Below are 22435 nucleotides of genomic sequence, written 5' to 3' on the forward strand. Positions count from 1 at the left end.
TAGACATGAATACCCAGAGACCAGGCTCACTTTAAATACGGAACCTTTTCCAGGGTATGTGTTGTACTGCTCAGTATACTCAGGGGATTGACATTAGAAAACATCAATTTTATTTGGCGTATTTATAAGATGAGATGTTTAATTTGCTTATTCAAGAAAAAAACAACCAAGCACTACATTTATTGCAATTTGTTTAGTGATGTCTCTGTCAGGGAGATTATGATAAACATGAATGTAATAACAATGTTATAACATGTTTTGCCCAGTGTTTGGCTTGGGTTAAATGTCTACCACATAATGTCTTTACATTAGATGAATCCAGGTCCACTATGTTTGTATATCTAGGCACGGTTTAATGAATGTGTGACCTAGCTATATCAGAGAGATTGCAATATGTTCACTAGAACTATCACGTTATAGTGATTTACTTATCTCCTGATGTTTAAAGCTGGAATCCTGGTGAAATCCTGGTGAAACTGCTATGTCCGTTTGCAATATAACAACAACAAAAAGGTTACTGTAAACAACGAACACAGTTTTTCCTCTCTGACATCATTGGATGTGTGATAGAACAGCAGAATATGTTCTGCATTTTTATTTTGGTGTGAGGCTCCTTTACCCCCGGTTCGTCAACAAAACAATGGCGGTGTGGCGCTGTTTTCCCTACTGCGGATTCCATCTTTAAATATTTTTTGAGTGAAAATAGTACTTAGTCACTGTTTTTGAAAGTGTTCTTTATTTATTATTATGCCCGCTAAAAAGCCAATACAAATGAACACATTTCAGGTCTCAACCGTGTTGTTTCACCTCTATTTCTCTCTCACTTTTCTCAAATGTTAAGCATTTCCAAAGCCTTCTCTAACCAACATGTGTCTTATGTTTTCTCTTACACATGCATGAAGCCTTTGTTCACTAACTTGTTGTAATTTATATGTTTAGTTTTGTTAAGGTCAATATTGTTAATGGGGGAAGTAGATTATAACGGTTATACTGTTTTATAGTAGGGAACATCATGTTAAATACACATGTAACCTACCAGATATAATCAATGTGTAGACATATTACTGGTGTATCACAGCTCTATCTACTCTTTTTATGTCTAAAAGTGGAAGTTAGGATTCTCCCCACAGACTAACTGTCTTAGTCTCTCAAGTGCCATCATTAGCCTTTCCATGCATGGACAATAAAAAAAACAATATCTGAACAAACTGTTGTATTTTATTCACAAACTTCATTTCAGAATAGTAAAGTGTTCTACTGCATATAGTGCATAAAAAAACAACGTATATTAAGTGGGGTTAAATTATTTGGTCCTTCATTTACAAAAATAGAAAAGGCCTAAGAGAATGTAAAAAAACTATTATACTGTCAAGGCTAAACGAGGCATGGCATACACACTTCCAACACAAATATATACACTGAGTGTACAAAAGATTATGAACATCTGCTCTTTCCATGACATAGACTGACCAGGTGAAAGCTATGATCCCCTATTGATGTCACTTCAATTCACTTCAATCAGTGTAGATGAAGGGAGGAGACAGGTTAAAGAATAATTTTTACGTTTTGAGACATGTATGTGTACCATTCAAAGAGTGGGGAGTGGGCAACTCCATAAATATTAGGAAGGTGTCCTTTAATATTTTGTACCGTATATAACAGGAGGTTGGTGGCACCTTAATTGTGGAGGAAGGGCTCGTGGTAATGGCTGGAGCAGAATGAGTGTGATGGTGTCAAATATGTTTGATTTCATTCACTCAATTCCGGMCATTATTATGAGCCGTCCTCCCCTCAGCAGCATCCTGTGGTGTATATACATGTACATTTAAAATCTAACTATACATACTGTATCTGACAGATCTGAGATTACATATATAAGGCAGCATGCACAGTCCCCTCTGATACCAAGTTGAGGTTTGTTGACTGTTAGGTTGCAAAAGTCTGGTAACTTAAACCTGGTTATTTTGGGATAGTTACTTGAATTGTTTAACCCTTATCGACTGTAAACTGTACAGTACTGTACAGTACTGCCTGAATATATATATATATATATATATATATATATATATATATATATATATATATATACGATATGTAGGCCCAGGCTCATACAGGACTCTGATTATATCCGCTCCTCTCTGCTGTACAATGATGTACACATGTTTAGCATGGGGCTGTGGGCAAAGCATTTACACAGTGGTGGAAAAAGTACCCAATTGTCATACTTGAGTAAAAGTAAAGATACCTTAATAGAAAATGACTAAAGTAAAAGTGAAAGTCACCCAGCAAAATACTACTTGAGTAAAAGTATTTGGTTTTAAATATACTTAAGTATCAACAGTAAATGTAATTGCTAAAATATATTAAAAGTCCAATTTAAAATTCCTTATATTAAGAAAACCAGACAGCACAATTTTCTGTTTGTAATTTACGGATAGCCAGGAGCACACCAACACTCGGACATCATTTACAAATGAAGTATTTGTGTTTAGTGAGTCCACCAGATCAGAGGCAGTAGGGATGATTAGGGTTGTTCTTTTGATAAGTGTGTGAATTGGATCATTTTCTGTCCTACTAAGCATTCAAAATATAAGTACTTTTGGATATCAGGGAAAATGTATGGAGTAAAAAGTACATTATTTTCTTTAGGATTGTAGTGAAGTAAAAGTTGTCAAAAATATAAATAGTAATGTACAGATACCCCCCAAAAATACTTAGGTATTACTTTAAAGTATTTCTAATTAAGTATTTTTCACCACTGCGTTTACAACACACCCAGATAAGCTGAAGTCCAAAAACATCTGTAAACCTCTACTGCATTAACGATAGCAGTTAAGACAGCTGTGCTTTGGGTTTTAGCTAGGGTGGTAAAAATATTGGTTTTGTACAGAGCTGAAAGCAGACCGAAGACTCTTGCGCGCGTGCACAAACACACGCGTGCGCAGCMGCTGGGTGTGTACATCAAGTATTTCTAGAACAAAGTCACCACGAGCGGCTCTGGGATATGTATAAAATAACCCTGTAGATCATATTTGAAAAGGCAATAAATGAACGGCATTGGTCATTTGAACAATGTAATGTTCTCACAGCATGTAAATAGCAACTGATGAAGTGTGTGACGTGACATCATGAAGTAGGGTAAATGACCAGGGGAAGACAAAGTTGACCAATTCTGAGCTTGATAATGCAACTGAGAATCTGATTGAGATCCTGAGAAATTAATATAGAAAGCCAAAGACAAAGATGGTGAACTCTGAGTTTGTAATTGCCTCTGAAATGTTGACTGGCTGTGGATATAAAAGGCCAGTGTGAGTCCTGTAGAGTTGATCTATCCATTGTCTTTGACGTAACAGAGAACCTGATAGCTTGAGGCCTATGGAAGACTGGATCCCTGAAATTCTCTGGCCTGTAAAGTAGCAGTAACTGGGTTAGTACAGCTTTGCAGCTATGGTAGGTAATTCCAATATCAAACATTTAATATAAGATTCACCTATGTGTGACAGTACTGTAACTGTAACAGTAGGCCTACCTACATATACACTATATATACAAAAGTATGTGGACACCGCTTCAAATTAGTGGATTCGGCTATTTCAGCCACACTCATTGCTGACAGGTGTATAATGTCGAGCACACAGTCATGCAATCTCCATAGACAAACACGGGCAGTATAATGGCCTTACTGAAGAGCCCAGTGATTTTCAATGTAGCACCTTCATAAGATGCCACCTTTCCAACAAGTCAGTTTGTAAAATTTCTACCCTGCTATAGCTGCCCTGGTCAACTGTAAGTGCTGTTATTGTGAAGTGGAAACGTTTAGGAGCAAGAAAGGCTCAGTCGCGAAGTGGTAGGCCACTTACGCGTTGAGTGTAAAAATCATGCAACACTCACTACTGAGTTTCATACTGCCTCTGGTAGCAACGTCAGCACAATAACTGTTTGTTGGGAGCTTCATGAAATGGGTATCTATGGCCGAGCAGCCGCACCACACAAGCCTAAGATCACCATGCGTAATGYCAAGCGTCGGCTGGAGTGGTGTTAAGCTCGTCGCCATTAGATTCTGGAGCAGTGGAAATGCGTTCTCTGGAGTGATGAATCACGCTTCACCATCTGGCAGTCCGACAGACAAATCTGGGTTTGGCGGATGCCAGGAGAATGCTACCTGCCCCAATGCATAGTGCCAACTGTAAAGTTAGGTGGAGTAATAATAATGGTCTGTGGCTGTTTTTCGTGGTTTGGGCCCCTTAGTTCCAGTGAAGGGAAATCGTAATGCTACAGCATAAAATGACATTCTAGACGATTCTGTGCTTCCAACTTTGTGGCAACAGTTTGAAGCCTCTTTCCTGTTTCAGCATGACAATGCCCCACGGCACAAAGTGACGTCCATACAGAAATGGTTTGTTGAGATCTGTGAAGATCTGTGTGGAAGAACTTAACTGGCCTGCACAGAGCCCTGACCTCAACTCCATCGAACACATTTGGGATGAATTGGAATGGCAACTGCATGCCAGGCCTAACTGCCCAACTTCACTAATGCTCTTGTGGCTAAATGGAAGCAAGTCCCACTGCAAAGTTCCCTCATCTAGTGGAAAGCCTTCCCAGAAGAGTGGAGGCTGTTATAGCAGTAAAGGGGGACCAACTCCATATTAATGCCCATAATTTTGGAATGAGATGTTCGACGAGCAGGTGTCCACATACTTTTGGTAATGTAGTGTATTTATAAAGCGCATGTAACCTGAATTTGACATACAACTCTCATACATGTATGATTACCAAACACTACCAAAGTATTTCCGTATTGTACATATAACACTAGTATAATGCCTTTACCTGTGTACTAGCTGATGACCATGGGTAAGGAGTGAGGGCAGTTAGGAGTTGGTGTTGGGCTTCTGGACGCCAAATGCTGTGATGAAGACATTGACTACAACAATGATGAAGACGAGTGCTGTGGTGACATTCTCCATAATGTTCAGCTTGAAGTGCATGCTCTCATCGTTCACGTTCCACTTTACTACAGAACAAGAGAGAGACACCAAAATATGTTGAGGATTAATTTACTGTCTCCAAGCATGTCCTCAATCCAACCAACGAAGGGAGCTATGCCAGTGTTTTCAAGTGTTGCTTCTAAAACTGGGGCCCTGTTTGAATTCCTTAAAAGTACATCTTTSCCCTCTCCCTTCTTTGAAGTAATCACTGAGTGAGTAGACAAAATTGGACAAGTAGACAAGATTGGACAAGTGAACTCAAGGGCTCTACCACATGGTGGCCCGCCTGGCTTTTGAACCATCATTTATTCAGCGTTGTCTTACTAATCATTATTGAACCATCTGATATGAAGATACAGCCTTTGACATTTCCTACCCTCAGGTGAATTATTATCTAGGACATTCATTATATTCCTCACTGGAGATGAAGGCTAATATGTTGTGGAGGTTGAGGTGAGAGTTAGTTAGGGCCCAGTTTAGTTTAGCATTTTTCAAATTGCTCTCAGTGCAGACACACAACTTCTGTAACGTTTGCAATTCCCCCTCAGGACATTAAGCTGAGTATTCCTAATTTGAACCAGCTCAGAGGAGAAATACAACATCCAATGGTCTCATTCCTGAACTCTCCCACCCACACAATGGGCGCCCCTGGCAGGGGAACATAAGAATATTATGGCCAGGGGTGTGATGGACCAGGCTTCACTCAGTACACAGATAATATTGTGTTTGCTGAGAGAGCCATTCTCAGGCCTACAGACACACATATGGCTCTATTTTTGTCTGGCGTTGAGGCACAAGTGTCAAAAAGCATGTTTGTTTGCAATTTCGTCATGCAAAAACTGGCACACTGGCATTTTCTAGCCCTAACGGCAGGTTCGGCAACTGTCTAACATCAGCCCGTTTGCGCTGAAGTGCGAGGGGTGGCAATATTTGAGTAGTGTCTTTAAAAACAAGTGCAAAAGTGACAATTTCATGCAGCGCTAGCAGGAAGTTAAAGACCCACAAAACGCAGGTCTTAATGGTAACACAGTTGAAGCTCAGCCTATCCAGCCATGACACACAATGCCCATAGAAGAGAGAGTGCCTTTTGTGCCGGTGAATCTCATATTTAGAAACATTTAAAAAATGATTGGTTTCCCCTATTTCATTTAATTTGATTAAAAACCAAGCATAGCCTACCCTCCCTTTACTCAAGGCTCGTTTAGCAGCATCGCATAGATGCGTCTTTTTATCCTGGTCATTAGCCAAGTAGCCTATGAATAACAGGTCTACCGAGAGTGCTTTGAAATATTTTGTTTTTTTCCCTCATGCTTTTTCATTATTCACAATTCACATACCTGCATACTTAATTTTGCTTGTTCAAGTAGGCTGTCCATCCCTATTTCCAAAGACCGCCTCTCGTCCAATTAACTGCCTCGCACATAGGCAACGATACAATTGACAGGAGCCTAGTTTCTCGCATAGATGTGCAAATCTTATAACTAAAGACATTTAGGCCTACATGTACATACAGTGCCATGGAACTAGAGAAGCGATTTATGATGTCATGCTTCTGACCCCATCCTATTTAGAAATATATATATATWTTTTTTTAAAACAGACTGTTTTTTGTTTGTTTTCTGTTTCATACCGAGCCCTCCATAGGCTACCCTTACCCTAGGCCTAAGCTACTAAGACTGGTTCAACAGCAAAGTGTTGTGCCTTTTTTATCCTGGCCTGTCACAGTAGCCTATCCATAAAAGGTGTTTAAATTATTTGTTAGTCAGAGAGCCTTGAATTTAAAATGTACTGCACATCCTAAAACATTGCACATATGCCTGCTTGCATACTTCATTTTGCTTGTTCAAGTCTCCAGGCATGTAGCCTAGCGGTTAAGAGCGTTGGGCCAGTAACCGAAAGGTTGCTGGTTTGAATCCCTGAGCTGGCAAGGTGGAAAAATCTGCTGTTCGCTCCTTGAGCAAGGCAGTTATCCCCCAGCAACAACTCCTACCCTGGCGCAGATGACGTCGATTAAGGTAGCCCCCCGCACCTCTCTTAACACCAGGTGTTTTTTAAGTTTTTTTTTACTGTTGTATTACTCGTTATTGTAGCCTATGCTATTAATAAACTGTTGTATCGATCAACATTGGACCAGGAAGTGAATATTCCGTGCCCACAGCCAAAGACCGCCAATAACCTACAAAACTTGGGACAAACGCATGCTGTATTAAGCCATGGAACACGTTGATTGGCCAGTAAATGGCCAAGCCCTCGTCACACCTATAACTTCTTTATTCATCAAAGCTCAGCCCTCTCGCGCCACCACCAGCTATTGCGCTCATTATTCCGGCTGTAATAATAGCTAAAGTATTTCTGACACACCCCTGGACATACAGCGCTACCGCCAGCGTATAGATCTACCATTGCGTTAGATTTGTTAAAATAGAGCCCAAAATATTTGTTGCAATTCAATCATAAAGTAGGGTCAGGGAGTTGATCTGTTCCTGGAGGAGGAGGAACAATAGTACCATAAACCAAGTGTTCATGTCTCATCAATAATGTCAGGAGTTTTCCCTGACCATGTCATATGGGGGTCAGGTCACATGGTCAGGATAAACTCTTGGCCACAGAAATAAAATGAATAGAATGGGCGTGCAGCCATTTTGAGTGTACCAATAAGAGCAAAGCAGGAAGTGTACCCATCAATCAGTGCTGTGATTTGTTGAATCAACTCAACTGACATTACAAAAATACATTCCATCGCATGAGCCACATCATAATTTGAATTAACATGCTATAATACCATGGAAATTATTGCATCACAATACCAGGCAACCAGTGTACCCAGGAGTTTACCAGTAAAATTGTCAGGATAAGAGGTTCCAAGCCCGTTCTATTCATTATATTCCTACGCTCCTGGCCCCACGCCTCATCAATCTGTGGCTACGTCCCAATTATCTCTCCTTCCTCCCAAAGTGTGCACTTCCCTTCACTGATTTGAAAGAAAAAATGGAATGACTGGGATAAGAAATATGGTGGAAACTCTTAGCCCATGCCTCCACCAATCCAATGCTTTTAGATTTGTGGGAAGTATTGAATTACTTCCCTCTTCAGGAGAAAGGCGATATTATTGGGAAGCAAACAGTTGCTGGTTAGCGCCAGAGCCAGACAAGAGTGTCGATTACTTTCTTCATTTACCCCTGGGGGGGATTAATAAAGTTGAATAGAATAGAATTGAGACCCACCGATGAAGATGAGCAGGATGCCCACAGTGACCTGCAGGATGAGGGAGATGGAGATGAGGGTGATGAGAGGGTTGTAGAAGGTGAAACCTGGGCCCTGCTCCAGGACAGCCTTCAGCTGGGAGGCGTTGGCCATGAGTAATGCCACGTCCAGCATGCTCTCTGCTGCACTCTTCTTATTGGCGTAGTGGTTCATGTTCAGAGCACCCCCCGTCGCCCTGTGATTCCTGCCCCTAAGGTGTGGAACCTAACATGAATACAGAGAGACTAACATTAGTACAACATAGACTAGACAAAGACATCAATTATGTTCAATATAAACATAACGTATATCTATCCATATGTCTATGGACTTAACTCGGGTACATCACTGTCTGTTACAGTTGTAAGTGAACCTGTAGGAGAGCACACTGTTAGTTATATTATTATTATTATTATATAARAGGCTGGTCCTATGCTACATTATATGAACACTATGATGAGTTAATGTCCTCACTGAACTTTTTACTATGTCATACTGACCTTCAGCTTATTTAGGATAAAAAAGTTTTAATGGAAGTATGTTGACATTTTGGGGATTCCTACAGTGACTCTGCTGTGGATTTGTGGGAAATGAAAGTGTTGTATGACTATTTTAACAGGAAGTGTGACCATGCCCTCGGTCCATGGTGACTGCGCACCGTGCACAGAGAACTGATAGAAAGGAAGAGAGGTCAAGAGACCATGTGCTATGTCTTCTCTTCAGTTTCTTGCCAACCAGGGTGTAGATACTGAAACTGAAAACCAAGAGAAAGCAGTTCACCCTGTGGAGGAAGGTCTCTTCTCTACTTTACCACCCTGCAGTAGAGCGGGTTGGAAAATATGAAGTTAAATTGTTACATCATTGAAAAAGTGGGATTCCTAAACCAAACATTACCCAGATGTCTTTGTGGGTTGAGGACAGAGTGTTTATTTTGGGTGGAAGCGTCCAGTCTGACCATCCAAAAAATAACAAGGAGAGCCTTGTGCCCAGGTTGGCAGTGTAAAACAGAGAAGCCCACATGCCTCTCACCACCTCTAAAAACACTCACAGCCCACAGAGGAAAAAGTTGTCCCTGTGACCGAGGCTAGCAATGGTTGGACAGTTACTTAACTCTGAGAAGCAGCTTGCTTTCCTTCACTGACTTATAACCCTCAAATTCCTGCACTGATCTTTCTTTGTCTTTCATTCATTCCATTCTCTGACTTTCACTCCCTTTCTCTGGCCCAGTTTTTTGTGTGCCATTTTTCTCAATCAATCTTGTTGCTCATCTCTCTGTCCTTCAAATGGGCTAGATTCCTATACTGCTGTATTCAAAACTTAACAATGTTCTAGAAATACTTAATGAGGGAACTTGGCCTTGTTTTCAGTGTCAGGTTATCTGTCCCTCTCCCTCTCTTGGGCCAACGAGGAACTTACCTCTGCTACTTATGTCCAGAGTGTTATAACAGGCTGAGATACAGTATGTGTACTGTATTACGTATTCTGGTGATGCCAAACACTTTTCTTAAGCATGATTGTTGAGTAACAGACAGATCATTGTGGGTCTGAACAGACACTGCTGACCAGTCAATGTTGTTGCTCATGTAAGAGATGGGAGCCCTTCTCAGCTCTCCTTTTTCCTTCCCATCCTCTGCCTTCCTTGTTCATACACTGGTAGTACATCAACTGAACAACTGTTGTTGTTTTACTGTGAGATTCATATGTGGGCTCTTCATGTTGCTTCTATCTGAACAACTAGACTCAACAATTAGTATAAGCCGCAGGTTTAAGATCAACACTGATGGGTAAAAACAACAAACTCTAACAGAGCACGATGATTGCACAGTTGTTTTCCATCGAATTTGATCAGGGCTTTTCTGAGTAACATAGTCATCATAAAAATAAAAATAAATGTTTCACCTTTATTTAGCCAGGTAGGCTAGTTCAGAACAAGTTCTCATTTGCAACTGCGACCTGGCCAAGATTAAGCATAGCAATTCGACACATACAACAACACAGAGTTACACATGGAATAAACAAAACATACAGTCAATAATACAGTAGAAAAAAAAGTCAATATAAAGTGAGTACAAATGAGGTAAGATAAGGGAGTTAAGGCAATAAATAGGCCATGGTGGCGAAGTAATTACAATATTGCAATTAAACACTGGAATGGTAGATGTGCAGAAGATGAATGTGCAAGTAGAGATACTGGGGTGCAAAGGAGCAAGATAAATAAATAAATACAGTATGGGGATGAGGTAGATAGATGGGCTGTTTACAGATGGGCTATGTACAGGTGCAGTGATCTGTGAGCTGCTCTGACAGCTGGTGCTTAAAGCCAGTGAGGGAGATATGAGTCTCCAGCTTCAGTGATTTTTGTAGTTCGTTCCAGTCATTGGCAGCAGAGAACTGGAAGGAAAGGCGACCAAAGGAGGAATTGGCTTTGGGGGTGACCAGTGAGATATACCTGCTGGAGCGTGTGCTACGAGTGGGTGCTGCTATGGTGACCAGTGAGCTGAGATAAGGCGGGGCTTTACCTAACAGAGACTTGTAGATAACCTGTAGCCAGTGGGTTTGGCGACGAGTATGAAGCGAGGGCCAACYAATGAGAGCGTACAGCTCGCAGTGGTGGGTAGTGTATTGGGCTTTGGTGACAAAACGGATGGCACTGTGATAGACTGCATCCAATTTGTTCAGTAGAGTGTTGGAGGCTATTTTATAGATGACATCGCCGAAGTCGAGGATCGGTAGGATGGTCAGTTTAACAAGGGTATGTTTGGCAGCATGAGTGAAGGATGCTTTGTTGCGATATAGGAAGCCAATTCTAGATTTCATTTTGGATTGGAGATGCTTAATGTGGGTCTAGAAGGAGAGTTTACAGTCTAACCAGACACCTAGGTATTTGTAGTTGTCCACGTATTCTAAGTTAGAGCCGTCCAGAGTAGTGATGCTGGATAGGCGGGCAGGTGCGGGCAGTGATTGATTGAATAGCATGCATTTAGTTTTACTTGAATTTAAGAGCAGTTGGAAACCACGGAAGGAGAGTTGTATGGCATTGATGCTCGTCTGGAGGTTAGTTAACACAGTGTCCAAAGAGGGGCCAGAAGTATACATAATGGTGTCGTCTGCATAGAGGTGGATCAGAGAATCACCAGCAGCAAGAGCAACATCATTGATGTATACAGAGAAGAGAGTCTGCCCGAGAATTGAACCTTGTGGCACCCCCATAGAGACTGCCAGAGGTCCGGACAACAGGCCCTCCGATTTGACACACTGAACTCTATCAGAGAAGTAGTTGGTAAACCAGGCGAAGCAATCATTTGAGAAACCAAGGCTGTCAAGTCTGCCAATAACAATGTGGTGATTGACAGAGTCGAAAGCCTTGGCCAGGTCGATGAATTTGGCTGCACAGTAATGTCTCTTATCGATGGCGGTTATGATGTCGTTTAGGACCTTGAGCGTGGCTGAGGTGCACCCATGACCATCTCTGAAACCAGATTGCATAGCGGAGAATGTACGGTGCGATTCAAAATGGTCGGTAATCTGTTTGTTAACTTGGCTTTCGAAGACCTTAGAAAGACAGGGTAGGATAGATATAGGTCTGTAGCAGTTTGGGTCTAGAGTGTCACCCCCTTTGAAGAGGGGGATGACCGCGGCGGCTTTCCAATCTTTGGGAATCTCAGACGATACGAAAGAGAGGTTGACCGGGCTAGTAATAGGGGTTGCAACAACTTCAGCAGATAATTTTAGAAAGAGAGGGTCCAGATTGTCTAGCCCAGCTGATTTGTAGGGGACCAGAATTTGCAGCTCTTTCAGAACATCAGCTATCTGCATTTGGGGGTGAAGGAGAAATGGCGGGGGCTTTGGCGGGTTGCTGTGGAGGGTGCTGGGCAGTTGACCGGGGTAGGGGTAGCCAGGTGGAAAGCATGGCCAGTCGTAGAGAAATGCTTATTGAAATTCTCAATTATAGTGGATTTATCGGTGGTAACAGTGTTTCCTAGCCCATTACCTTCAGTACTGGTCAAAAGTTTGGACACACCTAGTCATTCCAGGGTTTTTCTTTATTTTTACTATTTTCTACATTGTAGAAATGTTCTACATTGTAGTAGAATAATAGTGAAGATAACAAAACTATGAAATAACACATATGGAATCATGTACTAACCAAAAAAGTGTTAATCAAAATATATTTGCACACTCTTGGCATTCTCAAACCTGTTAATTAAATGGGCCTGCAGATGTGTTGATTTGACACTTTTTTGGTTACTACATGATTCCATATGTGTTATTTCATAGTTTTGATATCTTCACTACTATTCTACAATGTAGAAAATATTAAAAATAAAGAAAAAGTCTTGAATGAGTAGGTGTGTTCAAACTTTTGACTGGTACTGTAAATGTCAATCATTTCCAGAATCCCAGGTCATTATGCCACTTTGCTCACAGAGCAGGTGAAGACTGGACACCTCCTTTATGTTGCTCAATGCTATTGTGATTCACTTGGGATGTTGGACTTTCAAAATATGTTCTTCAAAGAGGGTATTATTTTTTTAAAGAACTGCAGTATTTTCTACAACACGCACAACAGACAACCTTGAATAAACCACTGAGGAGAATGACAGAGTTGCAGACATTCTATTTTTTATTATTTTTATTATAGCACCTGATAGTTGGATATGCTTTTCTCCCTTCATTAGATCCCAGGCTTAAGCCCAACTCTCATCTATCTAATATCTCTGCCAACCAAACAGATAATTGGACCACTAAGCATGGTGTGACTTTGAGAGACAGGGATACATGGTCTCTGAGGCTAAGTAAACTATTTCGTTTTCGGCAGACCCCCAACAAGACAAAGTGATTTGAAGCGTCCTGCACAATTATGTAAACACTAAATGGGTCTGAAATGGCACCCTATTTCCTATATAGTGCAGTACTTTTGACCAGGTCCCTGGTAGCTAGTGCAGTACAGTATATAGAGAATAGGCCAGGGTGCCATTTCAGACGCAGACATTGAGTAGACCTAAACTTTGCTTGGTAGGGAAGGACGTTTACCTTTGACCAAAGGAATGTTTGTTTTCTTTGCCATATTACACCAAATACTAACAACCACATAGCACTGAACACTCAGAGCTGTCGCCTCAACATACATCAATGGGGACTTGTGGGGAATTCTACTTGCTTTCCTTTGGCCTTTGACATGGTTATAACCTATTGTTGTTGTGTAACAGGTGTTTACTCTAGGTTAGTAACAAAATGATGTGGTTTACTCCTTAATATATGTCACCTATTCACAAACATGGCCCCTGGATAACCTGCTATGAATGTGGGAAATCACCACTTCCCCCTACTTTCTCATTGTGTAATGTATTTTTAATGCAACACAGTTTGGTTGATTATAAACAATTGACAACAACATTCTTGCCATCTTCTAGCTACCCAACATTGTTGGATCAATCGTTTGGTAGATCAAGTTCTCTGATACTTTTCATGATTTGGGTTTTCAAACACRTCAACATAATATTTGAAGGATAGTCGATAAAGGGATTCCCCTCGTGTAGGTAGTCTAAATCAGGAACATGGCTATGATCTCACACTTAATCTTCAACAGGTGGGTTTTGGACTATAATTAATTACTTAATTAGCTGTAATAGAAAACCTGAACTAGTTCAAAGGTTAATGACAATGGTCTTTGAAATAGACCTAAAACGTGATCAAGGGTTGTGTATGCTATGTTGTCAAAAGGGTTAAAGCACCCTCCAATAAAATACACACAATTCTAAATGATATGGTTCTGTCTGTATTTAACATTTAATGTGTGGCATTTAATTATCCGTATAGACCTTTTGTTTACATTCCAAAATACGTCTATGTGCCTTTGGTCGATGCTGATGGCCACCAACAGGCCCATTGGCTACGCTGCCAATCTCATTAAATATCCACTGTTCGGAGCGAAATCCCCATGACAACAGGCACGTGTCAGTCATTGTATTTCTGCGGATTTTAATTTTCACGAGCATTCTGCGTAATCATTACGCGCAAACTATACTCAAAAACTATTCTAATATGCACATTATAGACTACGAGTACGTCTATTGTATTGGGTTTGCAATAATTCAGACGAGACTGGTGCTTAATTTAGTATAGTCCTGTTGAAGCCCCACAAAGAAAAGTTTCAGCACAGAACGTGAGATGTTAATAAATGAACTACCGATAAACATCCGCGTAGCGAGAAATAGTTACATTGTAGCCTATATGGTAGGCTATAACGGTTAGGTTACAATGTAACCAAGATGCAGTAGGCTGCGGCATAGGTTATGGACGTTTTTCTATGAAAAAAAACAACAACACTTTACGTAGATTGGGGCTGGCGTCTGTTGCAGACTGTGGACTCACAGCTTCTTGCATCGTAGCCTATCTTACCTCTCCTCCGTTCTCTCCGTCGGCATCTCCGTTCATTTCCATGTTTTCAGTTGCCATATTTGCCTCTTAAATATTTAATTTAAACTAAAGCGGGTTAAAATCCTAAATGTGTTGTGGGAGTCCGTTTCGTTGTGTCTCTGCCAGTGGCCGCCGGGTCCGTCGCTGTGTGAAAAACGCCTAAACGGGAAGAAGTGGAGGACTGACTACCGGGGTTCACTAGGGGGCGTTTCTACACTGTGGTCTAGAGAAACTGAAAGTAGCCCCTGGATTGTCATGTTTTGATAATTAAGGAATGCCCCTTTCATTTGGGCGAAAAACAAGGGATTCCACAGAGTTTCACAAAATCTAAAATACTATATAGGGGTTTCATGAAATTATGTAAATACCGTTGATCTGATCATTTAAAGGGTCTCTGATTCTAACTTTGGGCTAAGCCTGATATGTATAGCCTTTGGTGAAAAATCTTCCCAAACACCATTTCAACATAATTTGAATAACCTAACTGTTGCAGAATGCGTCAGAATAATATTCCACTTTCCAATGCTGAAGGTGCCATCTTGCGTACATCTTCAGTATATATTTTCAGAGGCACACTACTAGTGGCAATATACAGTGCATTTGGAAAGTATTCAGACCGCTTCACTTTTTACATATTTTGTTATGTTACAGCCTTATTATAAAAAGGGTTAAATAATTTTTTATCTCATCAATATACACACAATACCCCATAATGACAAAGCAAGACATTTTAGCAAATGTATTAAAAATAAAAAACGTTAATATTAAATTTCCATAACTATTCAGACCCTTTACTCAGTACTTTGTTGAAGCACCTTTGGCTACAAGCTTGGCACACCTCAATTTGGGGAGTTTCTCCAATTCTTCTCTGCAGATCCTCTCAAGCTTCCTCAGGTTGGAAGGGGAGCATTGCTGCACAGTATTTTCAGGTCTCTCCAGAGATGTTCGATCGGGTTCAAGTCCGGGCTCTGGCTGGGTCACTCAAGGAAAATCAGAGACTTGTCCTGAAGTCACTCCTGCGTTGTCTTTGCTCTTGCTTAGGGTCGTTGTCCTGTTGGAAGGTGAACCTTTGTCCCAGTCTGAGGTCCTGATCACGCTGGAGCAGGTTTTCATCAAGGATCTCTCTATACTTTGCTCTGTTCATCTTTCCCTTGATCCTGACTAGTCTCCCAGTCCCTGCCGCTGAAAAACATCCCAACAGCATGATGCTGCAACCACCATGCTTCACCGTAGCGATGGTACCAGGTTTCCGACAGACGTGATGCTGGCATTCAGGTTTCATCAGACCAGAGAATCTTGTTTCTCATGTTCTGAGAGTCATTTAGGTGCCTTTTGGCAAACTCCAAATGGGCTGTCATGTGGCTTCCGTCTGGCCACTCTACCATAAAGGCCTGATTGGTGGAGTGCTGCAGAGATGGTTGTCCTTCTGGAAAGTTCTCACATATCCACAGAGGAACTCTGGAGCTCTGTCAGAGTGGCCATCAGGTTCTTGGTCGCCTCCCTGACCAAGGCCCTTCTCCCCGATTGTTCAGTTTGGCTGGGCGGCCAGCTCTAGTAACAAAATGTGGAAAATTTGAAGGGGTCTGAATACTTTCCGAATGCACTGTAACTCTCCATACATGTGGAACACTCTGCACGGGCAAAAATAGCACTCGTCATGTTTAAATCCCACAGATTGGCGCCAATAAGAAATAATAACGGAATAACTATACTGAACTGAATAAAATATATATTATAGCCTATCAAGAACAAACATCCCACTGGGCACAGACGTCATTTCAACGTCTATTCCACGTTGGTTCAATGTAATTTCATTGAAATGACCGGTGTGTGCCCAGTGGGAATTACTCATCGCTGAACACTTTATTAAGGCTATAATTTGCAGACTATTCTATTTCATTCCAATCTATTCTATTCTATATTGTTATATTCTATTGTATTCTGTTGAATTTATCTGAAATTAATACAATATATATGTTCGCCCATCTAGAACAAGCAATTTCTAATCAGTGATCATTTGCATGATGTTCAATATATTATATTCGATTATATTCTAGTTGAGTTAAATTCAGTAGAATATAAAATAATAGGCAATTATTCTATAATGATCACATATTGGCTATAATTTGCAGGTTTCTGACGAGAACAGGGGTACGTCAACCCCCTCTATACGCTGCCGAAGCGTCATGCAGAGGATGGGAGGATACAGAGAGTGGTGGTCGGTCCATAACAACCGCTGTAACGGAGGCTGAAAGGTACCTCCTAAAAACATGTGCATTTATTGGATATGTGTTGTTGCTAGGGGCGTGGATGTGTGTCTTTAAAATTGAATTGTCTCCTTGCAATGGAAAGTGTAATTTGAGAGAGACACCGCACAAATACAGCCCGAACGAACGGTGAGATGCTCTGAGCACGTCATCCACACTGGGAGAATACCGTGCCGCAGTGAGCAAACAATCTGATCGCTTCTATTCCGCTCCCGGACACCGCTGAACAGAACTTCTCCCCAGCGGAGGCGAATAGTTAACGGAGTGATGCGATGGGGACGAGGCTTGATGTGGAGGTCACACGTCCCTGATTTCATTCTGCTTTAAAACCAAGAAAAAACTGTAATGAATACTCAATAACCAGCTACGGGATCGACTAGCCTACGATTATAGCGGTCACAGCTGCGCACCTGACATTTACATGTGATGGTTCTTTTGAGGGATTAGAGAGAGACAGGGAACTATCCTGGCACGACAACTGTCCGTGAGTGTTTATTGTAGCAGTTCTACCTACCACGAGTTCTGCTTCTACACTGTAACCAATTCGATCAGTTGAGAAAGCAATGTTGCAATAAACTGCATAAAATAGGAATGAATTACATTGTAATTTATTGACGCAACATTTCAATTGGCTGGCTGGATGGATTTGTGATAAGCTGAGCCGCATTAAATCAAGCAGTGGCACCATTGCACCTGTTATAAGAGTTTGTCATCAATTGGTATTTGGTAAATATGCCAGATATCTCAAGTGAGATTATTATTTTAAGGATAGTATAAAGTTTCCTAACTGCGTCAGTGCAGGCGAACGTTGAAGGTATGCACTCCCTCACCGCTGGGGAAGGACCATAATAGTAGTCGCCTCTGAATGTCACCGGTAAGTGTCTAAACATTTCCCGGGGATGGATTCCGGGGACGACTCGGGCTCGGACCCGCCACTTGGATCCACATTCTCCTCAGTACCCAATTTAGACTCTGACATCAATGACAAGAGGCCTATCTATGAGAACGGTGGACAGCGGAATGTCAACATAGAAACGGCAGTGCTGCGTGGGGCAAGCGACCCGAGCGCGTCTCCCTTATCGGACTACCGGGGACTCGTCCGCCAGAGGTTCATTCGCAGAAGTTTGTGGTTTTCGGACACGGACGACCAAGCGTTGGACGCGCCAGAATGCGGTAACAGCACTCCAGTGCTCAGCGTCCACCTGCGCACCATCGTGGACCGAACCCGAACCCTCGCGATCGGACCACGCGTGGCTTTCCAGGTCCAGGAGAGCTCGAGCACCGAGAGCCAAGTGGGGCAGAAGGACAGCGCAACTGAAAGCGTAAGCGCGGATGAGGAGAAGGAGAGGAGCGCGGCTGAGCCAAAACCAGATGATGCAGCTGAACCATTGACTGATACCACTGGGAAAGCTGGGAGTGATGAAAACGAGGATGAGAAGGAGATGAAAGCCGTGTCCACCTCACCCGGGGGCCGGTTTCTCAAATTCGATACTGAGCTCGGGAGAGGGTCTTTCAAGACTGTCTACAAAGGTCTGGACACAGACACATGGGTAGAAGTCGCTTGGTGTGAACTTCAGGTAATATAACCTTGTTTTACAGTTTGAATAAAATGTATTCAGCCTATCATTGTTATGTGTTTGGCATACAACAAAATCCACAAAGAAATKGTTAATTGACCACAAAATCAATATTTCGCAATGGCCATCTCAGTCTCCGGACTTGAACCCAATTGAAAACCTATGGTTTGAATCGATGAGGGCAGTACATAAGCGCAGACAAAGATATCAAGAATCTGGAAATATTCTGTATGGAGGAATGGTTTAAGATCCCTCCCAGTGTGTTCTCCAATCTCATAAAACATTTTGGAAAAAGGCTCAGTGTCTGTCGTTATCCTCGCAAGTGTGGGTGCTGGCCTCAAGTACTGAAAACGGGTGGCAATCATTTTGACCCATATCTTTTTTAGATTTTGTTTTATTACTTGTTAAACTGAATACCTTTCTCTGAGCAATTGTATTAGTATAAAATCAATTCTTTTAACATACAATGTAGCTCAGTATTTGTATTATTTATTTTTGCTCATCATTATCAAAGGTGCCAATAATTATTGGACCCCACTGTATATCCAGAGGATAGCCTCACTGCAACATGTATAACACTATAGGTATTTTATAAAGAGGTAATAACACCTTATTTTATGTCTGACATACATTTTTGCACTGTATTTGGCCTTTATTAATACTTGTCAGCGCACAAGGATGAGTTGAGTTCCTGCCACACTTTGGTTATTGGTCATATCACATTTAAATGAAGTCATAGACTTACTTCTATGATAGGCCTACCACTGCACAGACACACTGACATTATTGTCGGTGCCACCACTTGAACCAGTGCTATTCCAGTTGCATGCATTTTTAATCTGCATGTCAGGGATTACAATTTCCCCTATTCCTATATGGGGATTTTAGTCAGAGTACAGACTGTCACTGAGAGAGTGGCTGGTGGTAATATGAGGGTATATGCAAGTATACACCGTATACCCACTTATTTTATAGTGTACATTGCATATACTCACTTCTTAATCCCCACAATGCATATACAAGTAGTGTAATGGAGGTATATGATGATACCAATTAATAAAGCTGTTGGAACAGATAAGAATGTTTTGCTTAAAATGTTGATAAACTATTATTTCTTCACAATTTGGCGCAGCAATATGAACAAGGCGCTAGGTCTACGCGTGAATGTTCCATAATGCAATTTGCAGGTAAAACACTGTTCTAAAATGCCGCTGCAGTAGTTTCTTGGACAGAAGATGGAAATAATTAGAAAGAGAGGAGATCTAAAGATGCAACAACTATCATGGGTTGCTAATATGACTATGATAATGCCTTTGGCTGCAAGACAATGGAAAAAAGTTTAAAGAAAACCAATAGAACAGGAACCAACTGGACACACACTGGTTGAATCAACGTTGTTTCTACGTAATTTTTATGAAATTAACTTGAACCAACGTAGAATAGTCTTTACAAGACAATTGCCTCCACATTTCTATGGTGSGATTTTGGCTATAGACTACTGTGAAGCAAGGTAAGACATGCCTCATAATATGAAGTAAAACATCCAAGTTTCAAACAATTGAGGAACAGGAAAAATATAGCGATGCTATTAATAGACATAACCCATTTGTGAAATATGTGTGAAATGCTTGATAGTGTATGTGATGTAAACAGAGAGGTGTACTTTCTTGGGTACCTGAATATTGACTGRTTTTCATCAAGCTGTCTAATAATTTTTACTAATAAAGCTATATCCGTACCCATTGGATGCAGTGATCACAATATAGTGGATATATCCAGGAAAGTCAAAGTTCTAAAAGATGGGCTTAAAATAGTGTATAAGAGCTCATACAAAATATTTTGCTATGTCTCATGTGGATGATGTTAAAAATATTTGTTGGTCTGATGTGATTMATAAGGAGCATCCAGATGCTGCACTTGATGAATTTATGAAATTGCTTCTTCAAATTATTGATAAACATGCACCTGTTAAGAAACTGACTGTTAGAACTGTTAAGGCTCCATAGATTGATGAGGAATTGAAAAACTGTATGATTGAAAGAGATCGGGCAAAATTAGTGGCTATTAAGTCTGGCTGCACAGCTGACTGGCTGACTTACTGCAAATTGAGAAATTATGTGACTAAACTTAACAAAAAGAAGAAGAAACTGTATTATGAAGCCAAGATCAATGATATAAAGAATGATGAAAAAAAAACTTTGGAGTACTTTAAATTAAATTATTGGCAGAAAGACTAATTGAAGTCCATCTTTCATTGAATCAGATGGCTTATTCATCACAAAACCATTTGATGTTGCCAATTATTTTTATGATTACTTCATTGGCAAGTGGCCAAACTTAGGCAGGAAATGCCAACAACGAACAGTGAGCCATCGTATTCATGCATAAAAAAACCAGTAATGGCCAGTAATAAACGGGTCCTGAACATCTCTAAAACTAAGAGCATTGTATTTGGTGCAAATCATTCCCTAAGTTCTAGACCTCAGCTGAATCTGGTAATGAATGCTGTGGCTGTTGAACAAATTGTGGAAACTAAATTACTTGGCGTTACCTTAGATTGTAAACTGTCATGGTCAAAACATATAGATTCAATGGTTGTAAAGATGGGRAGAGGTCTGTTCGTAATAAAGAGATGCTCTGCTTTTTTGACACCACACTCAAAAAAGCAAGTCCTGCAGGCTCTAGTTTTGTCTTATCTTGATTATTGTCCAGTCGTGTGGTCGATGCTACAAGGTAAGACCTAGTTAAGCTGCAGCTGGCCCAGAACAGAGTGGCACGTCTTGCTCTTCATTGTAATCAGAGGGCTGATATAAATACTTTGCATGCCAGTCTCTCTTGGTTAAGAGTTGAGGAAAGACTGATTGCATCACTTCTTCTTTTTATTAAAAACATTAACGTGTTGAAAATTCCAAATAGTTTGCATAGTCAACATACACACAGTTCGGACACACACACCTACCACAACAGACATGCCACCAGGGGTCTTTTCACAGTCCTCAAATCCAGAACAAATTCAAGAAAGCATACAGTATTATATAGAGAGATTATTGCATGGAACTCCATTCCATCTCATATTGCTCAAGTGAACAGCAAACCTGGTTTTAAAAATTAGATAAAGTAACACCTCACGGCACAATGCCTCTCCCCTATTTGACCTAGATAGTTTGTGTGTATGTATTGATATGTAGGCTACGTGTGCCTTTTGCCATTTAAAAAAAATTACGTAGTTCTGTCCTTGAGCTGTTGTCTATTGATGTTCTGTATTATGTCATGTTTCATGTTTTGTGTGGACCCAAGGAAGAGTAGCTGCTGCGTTTGGTTGAGTTGTCAACTAATGTGAATTCTTCTTCAAGTCAACAAAACAATTCACCATGTCATTGGATTTAGGTTCAAAGTTGGCAAAAAAACAACGTTGATGACTTTTTGCAAATCCAATCAGTTTTCCACGTTGATTCAACATTATCACATAGATGTTGTTGAAATTACATTGAATCAACGTTGTTTCCACTTCATTTCAACAAAACAATTTAATGTGATGACATTAAATCAACGTGGAAAACTGATTTGATTTGCAAAATGTCAACAACTTTAGGGAACTTTTTTTTCTTCWGACAACTTTTAACCTAAATCCAATGTCATGGGGAATTGTTTTGTTGACTGACTTCACGTTGGGTTGCCAAGGTTGCACAGCCCATCCCCCGACCCACAGATAGGAAAGCAGACCCACACCCAGGGAGCCCTGAACTGGTATCATCTCTGCATAAGGTAGCCTCTGCCAGCCTCTGGTGGCATCAGCCTGGATCGGTGATACACCGATCCAGGCTGTATCACACCCGGCCGTGATTGGGAGTCCCATAGGGCGGCGCACAATTGACCCAGCATCGTCCAGGTTTGGCCGGTGTAGGCCGTCATTGTAAATAAGAATTTGTTCTTAACTGAC

The 22435-nt window shown here is 41.0% G+C and overlaps 1 protein-coding gene across 2 annotated transcripts; it reads right to left on the reverse strand.

Moving 5' to 3' along the window:
• Window positions 1–1198: 1198 nt before the first annotated feature.
• LOC111970410 (ninjurin-1-like) lies at window positions 1199–14842 on the reverse strand. 2 transcript variants are annotated; one of them, XM_023997120.2, is made up of 4 exons: window positions 14634–14842; window positions 8213–8456; window positions 4831–5014; window positions 1199–3406 (listed from the first exon to the last, which is right to left on the reverse strand). In XM_023997120.2, the coding sequence occupies exons 1-3, from the start codon at window positions 14688–14690 to the stop codon at window positions 4872–4874; spliced, it is 444 nt and encodes a 147-aa protein (XP_023852888.1). In that variant the 5' UTR covers window positions 14691–14842; the 3' UTR covers window positions 1199–3406; window positions 4831–4871. The 2 variants fall into 2 exon arrangements, with proteins under 2 accessions (XP_023852888.1, XP_023852889.1); XM_023997121.2 differs by having other exon boundaries at window positions 14607–14685.
• Between the last annotated feature and the right edge of the window lie 7593 nt (window positions 14843–22435).

Source organism: Salvelinus sp. IW2-2015, linkage group LG11, assembly GCF_002910315.2.
Source record: "Salvelinus sp. IW2-2015 linkage group LG11, ASM291031v2, whole genome shotgun sequence".
In the NCBI taxonomy this organism is placed as follows: domain Eukaryota; kingdom Metazoa; phylum Chordata; class Actinopteri; order Salmoniformes; family Salmonidae; genus Salvelinus; species Salvelinus sp. IW2-2015.

What these genes read in the sequence shown, in the direction of transcription:
- LOC111970410 (XM_023997120.2), bottom strand. Translation starts at nt 14,690, where the DNA reads ATGGCAACTGAAAACATGGAAATGAACGGAGATGCCGACGGAGAGAAC. An exon ending in ACGGAGAGAACGGAGGAGAG is followed by an intron (nt 8,457 to 14,633) that starts GTAAGATAGGCT and finishes TATTCATGTTAG; the next exon opens with GTTCCACACCTTAGGGGCAG. An exon ending in CATCCTGCTCATCTTCATCG is followed by an intron (nt 5,015 to 8,212) that starts GTGGGTCTCAAT and finishes CTTGTTCTGTAG; the next exon opens with TAAAGTGGAACGTGAACGAT.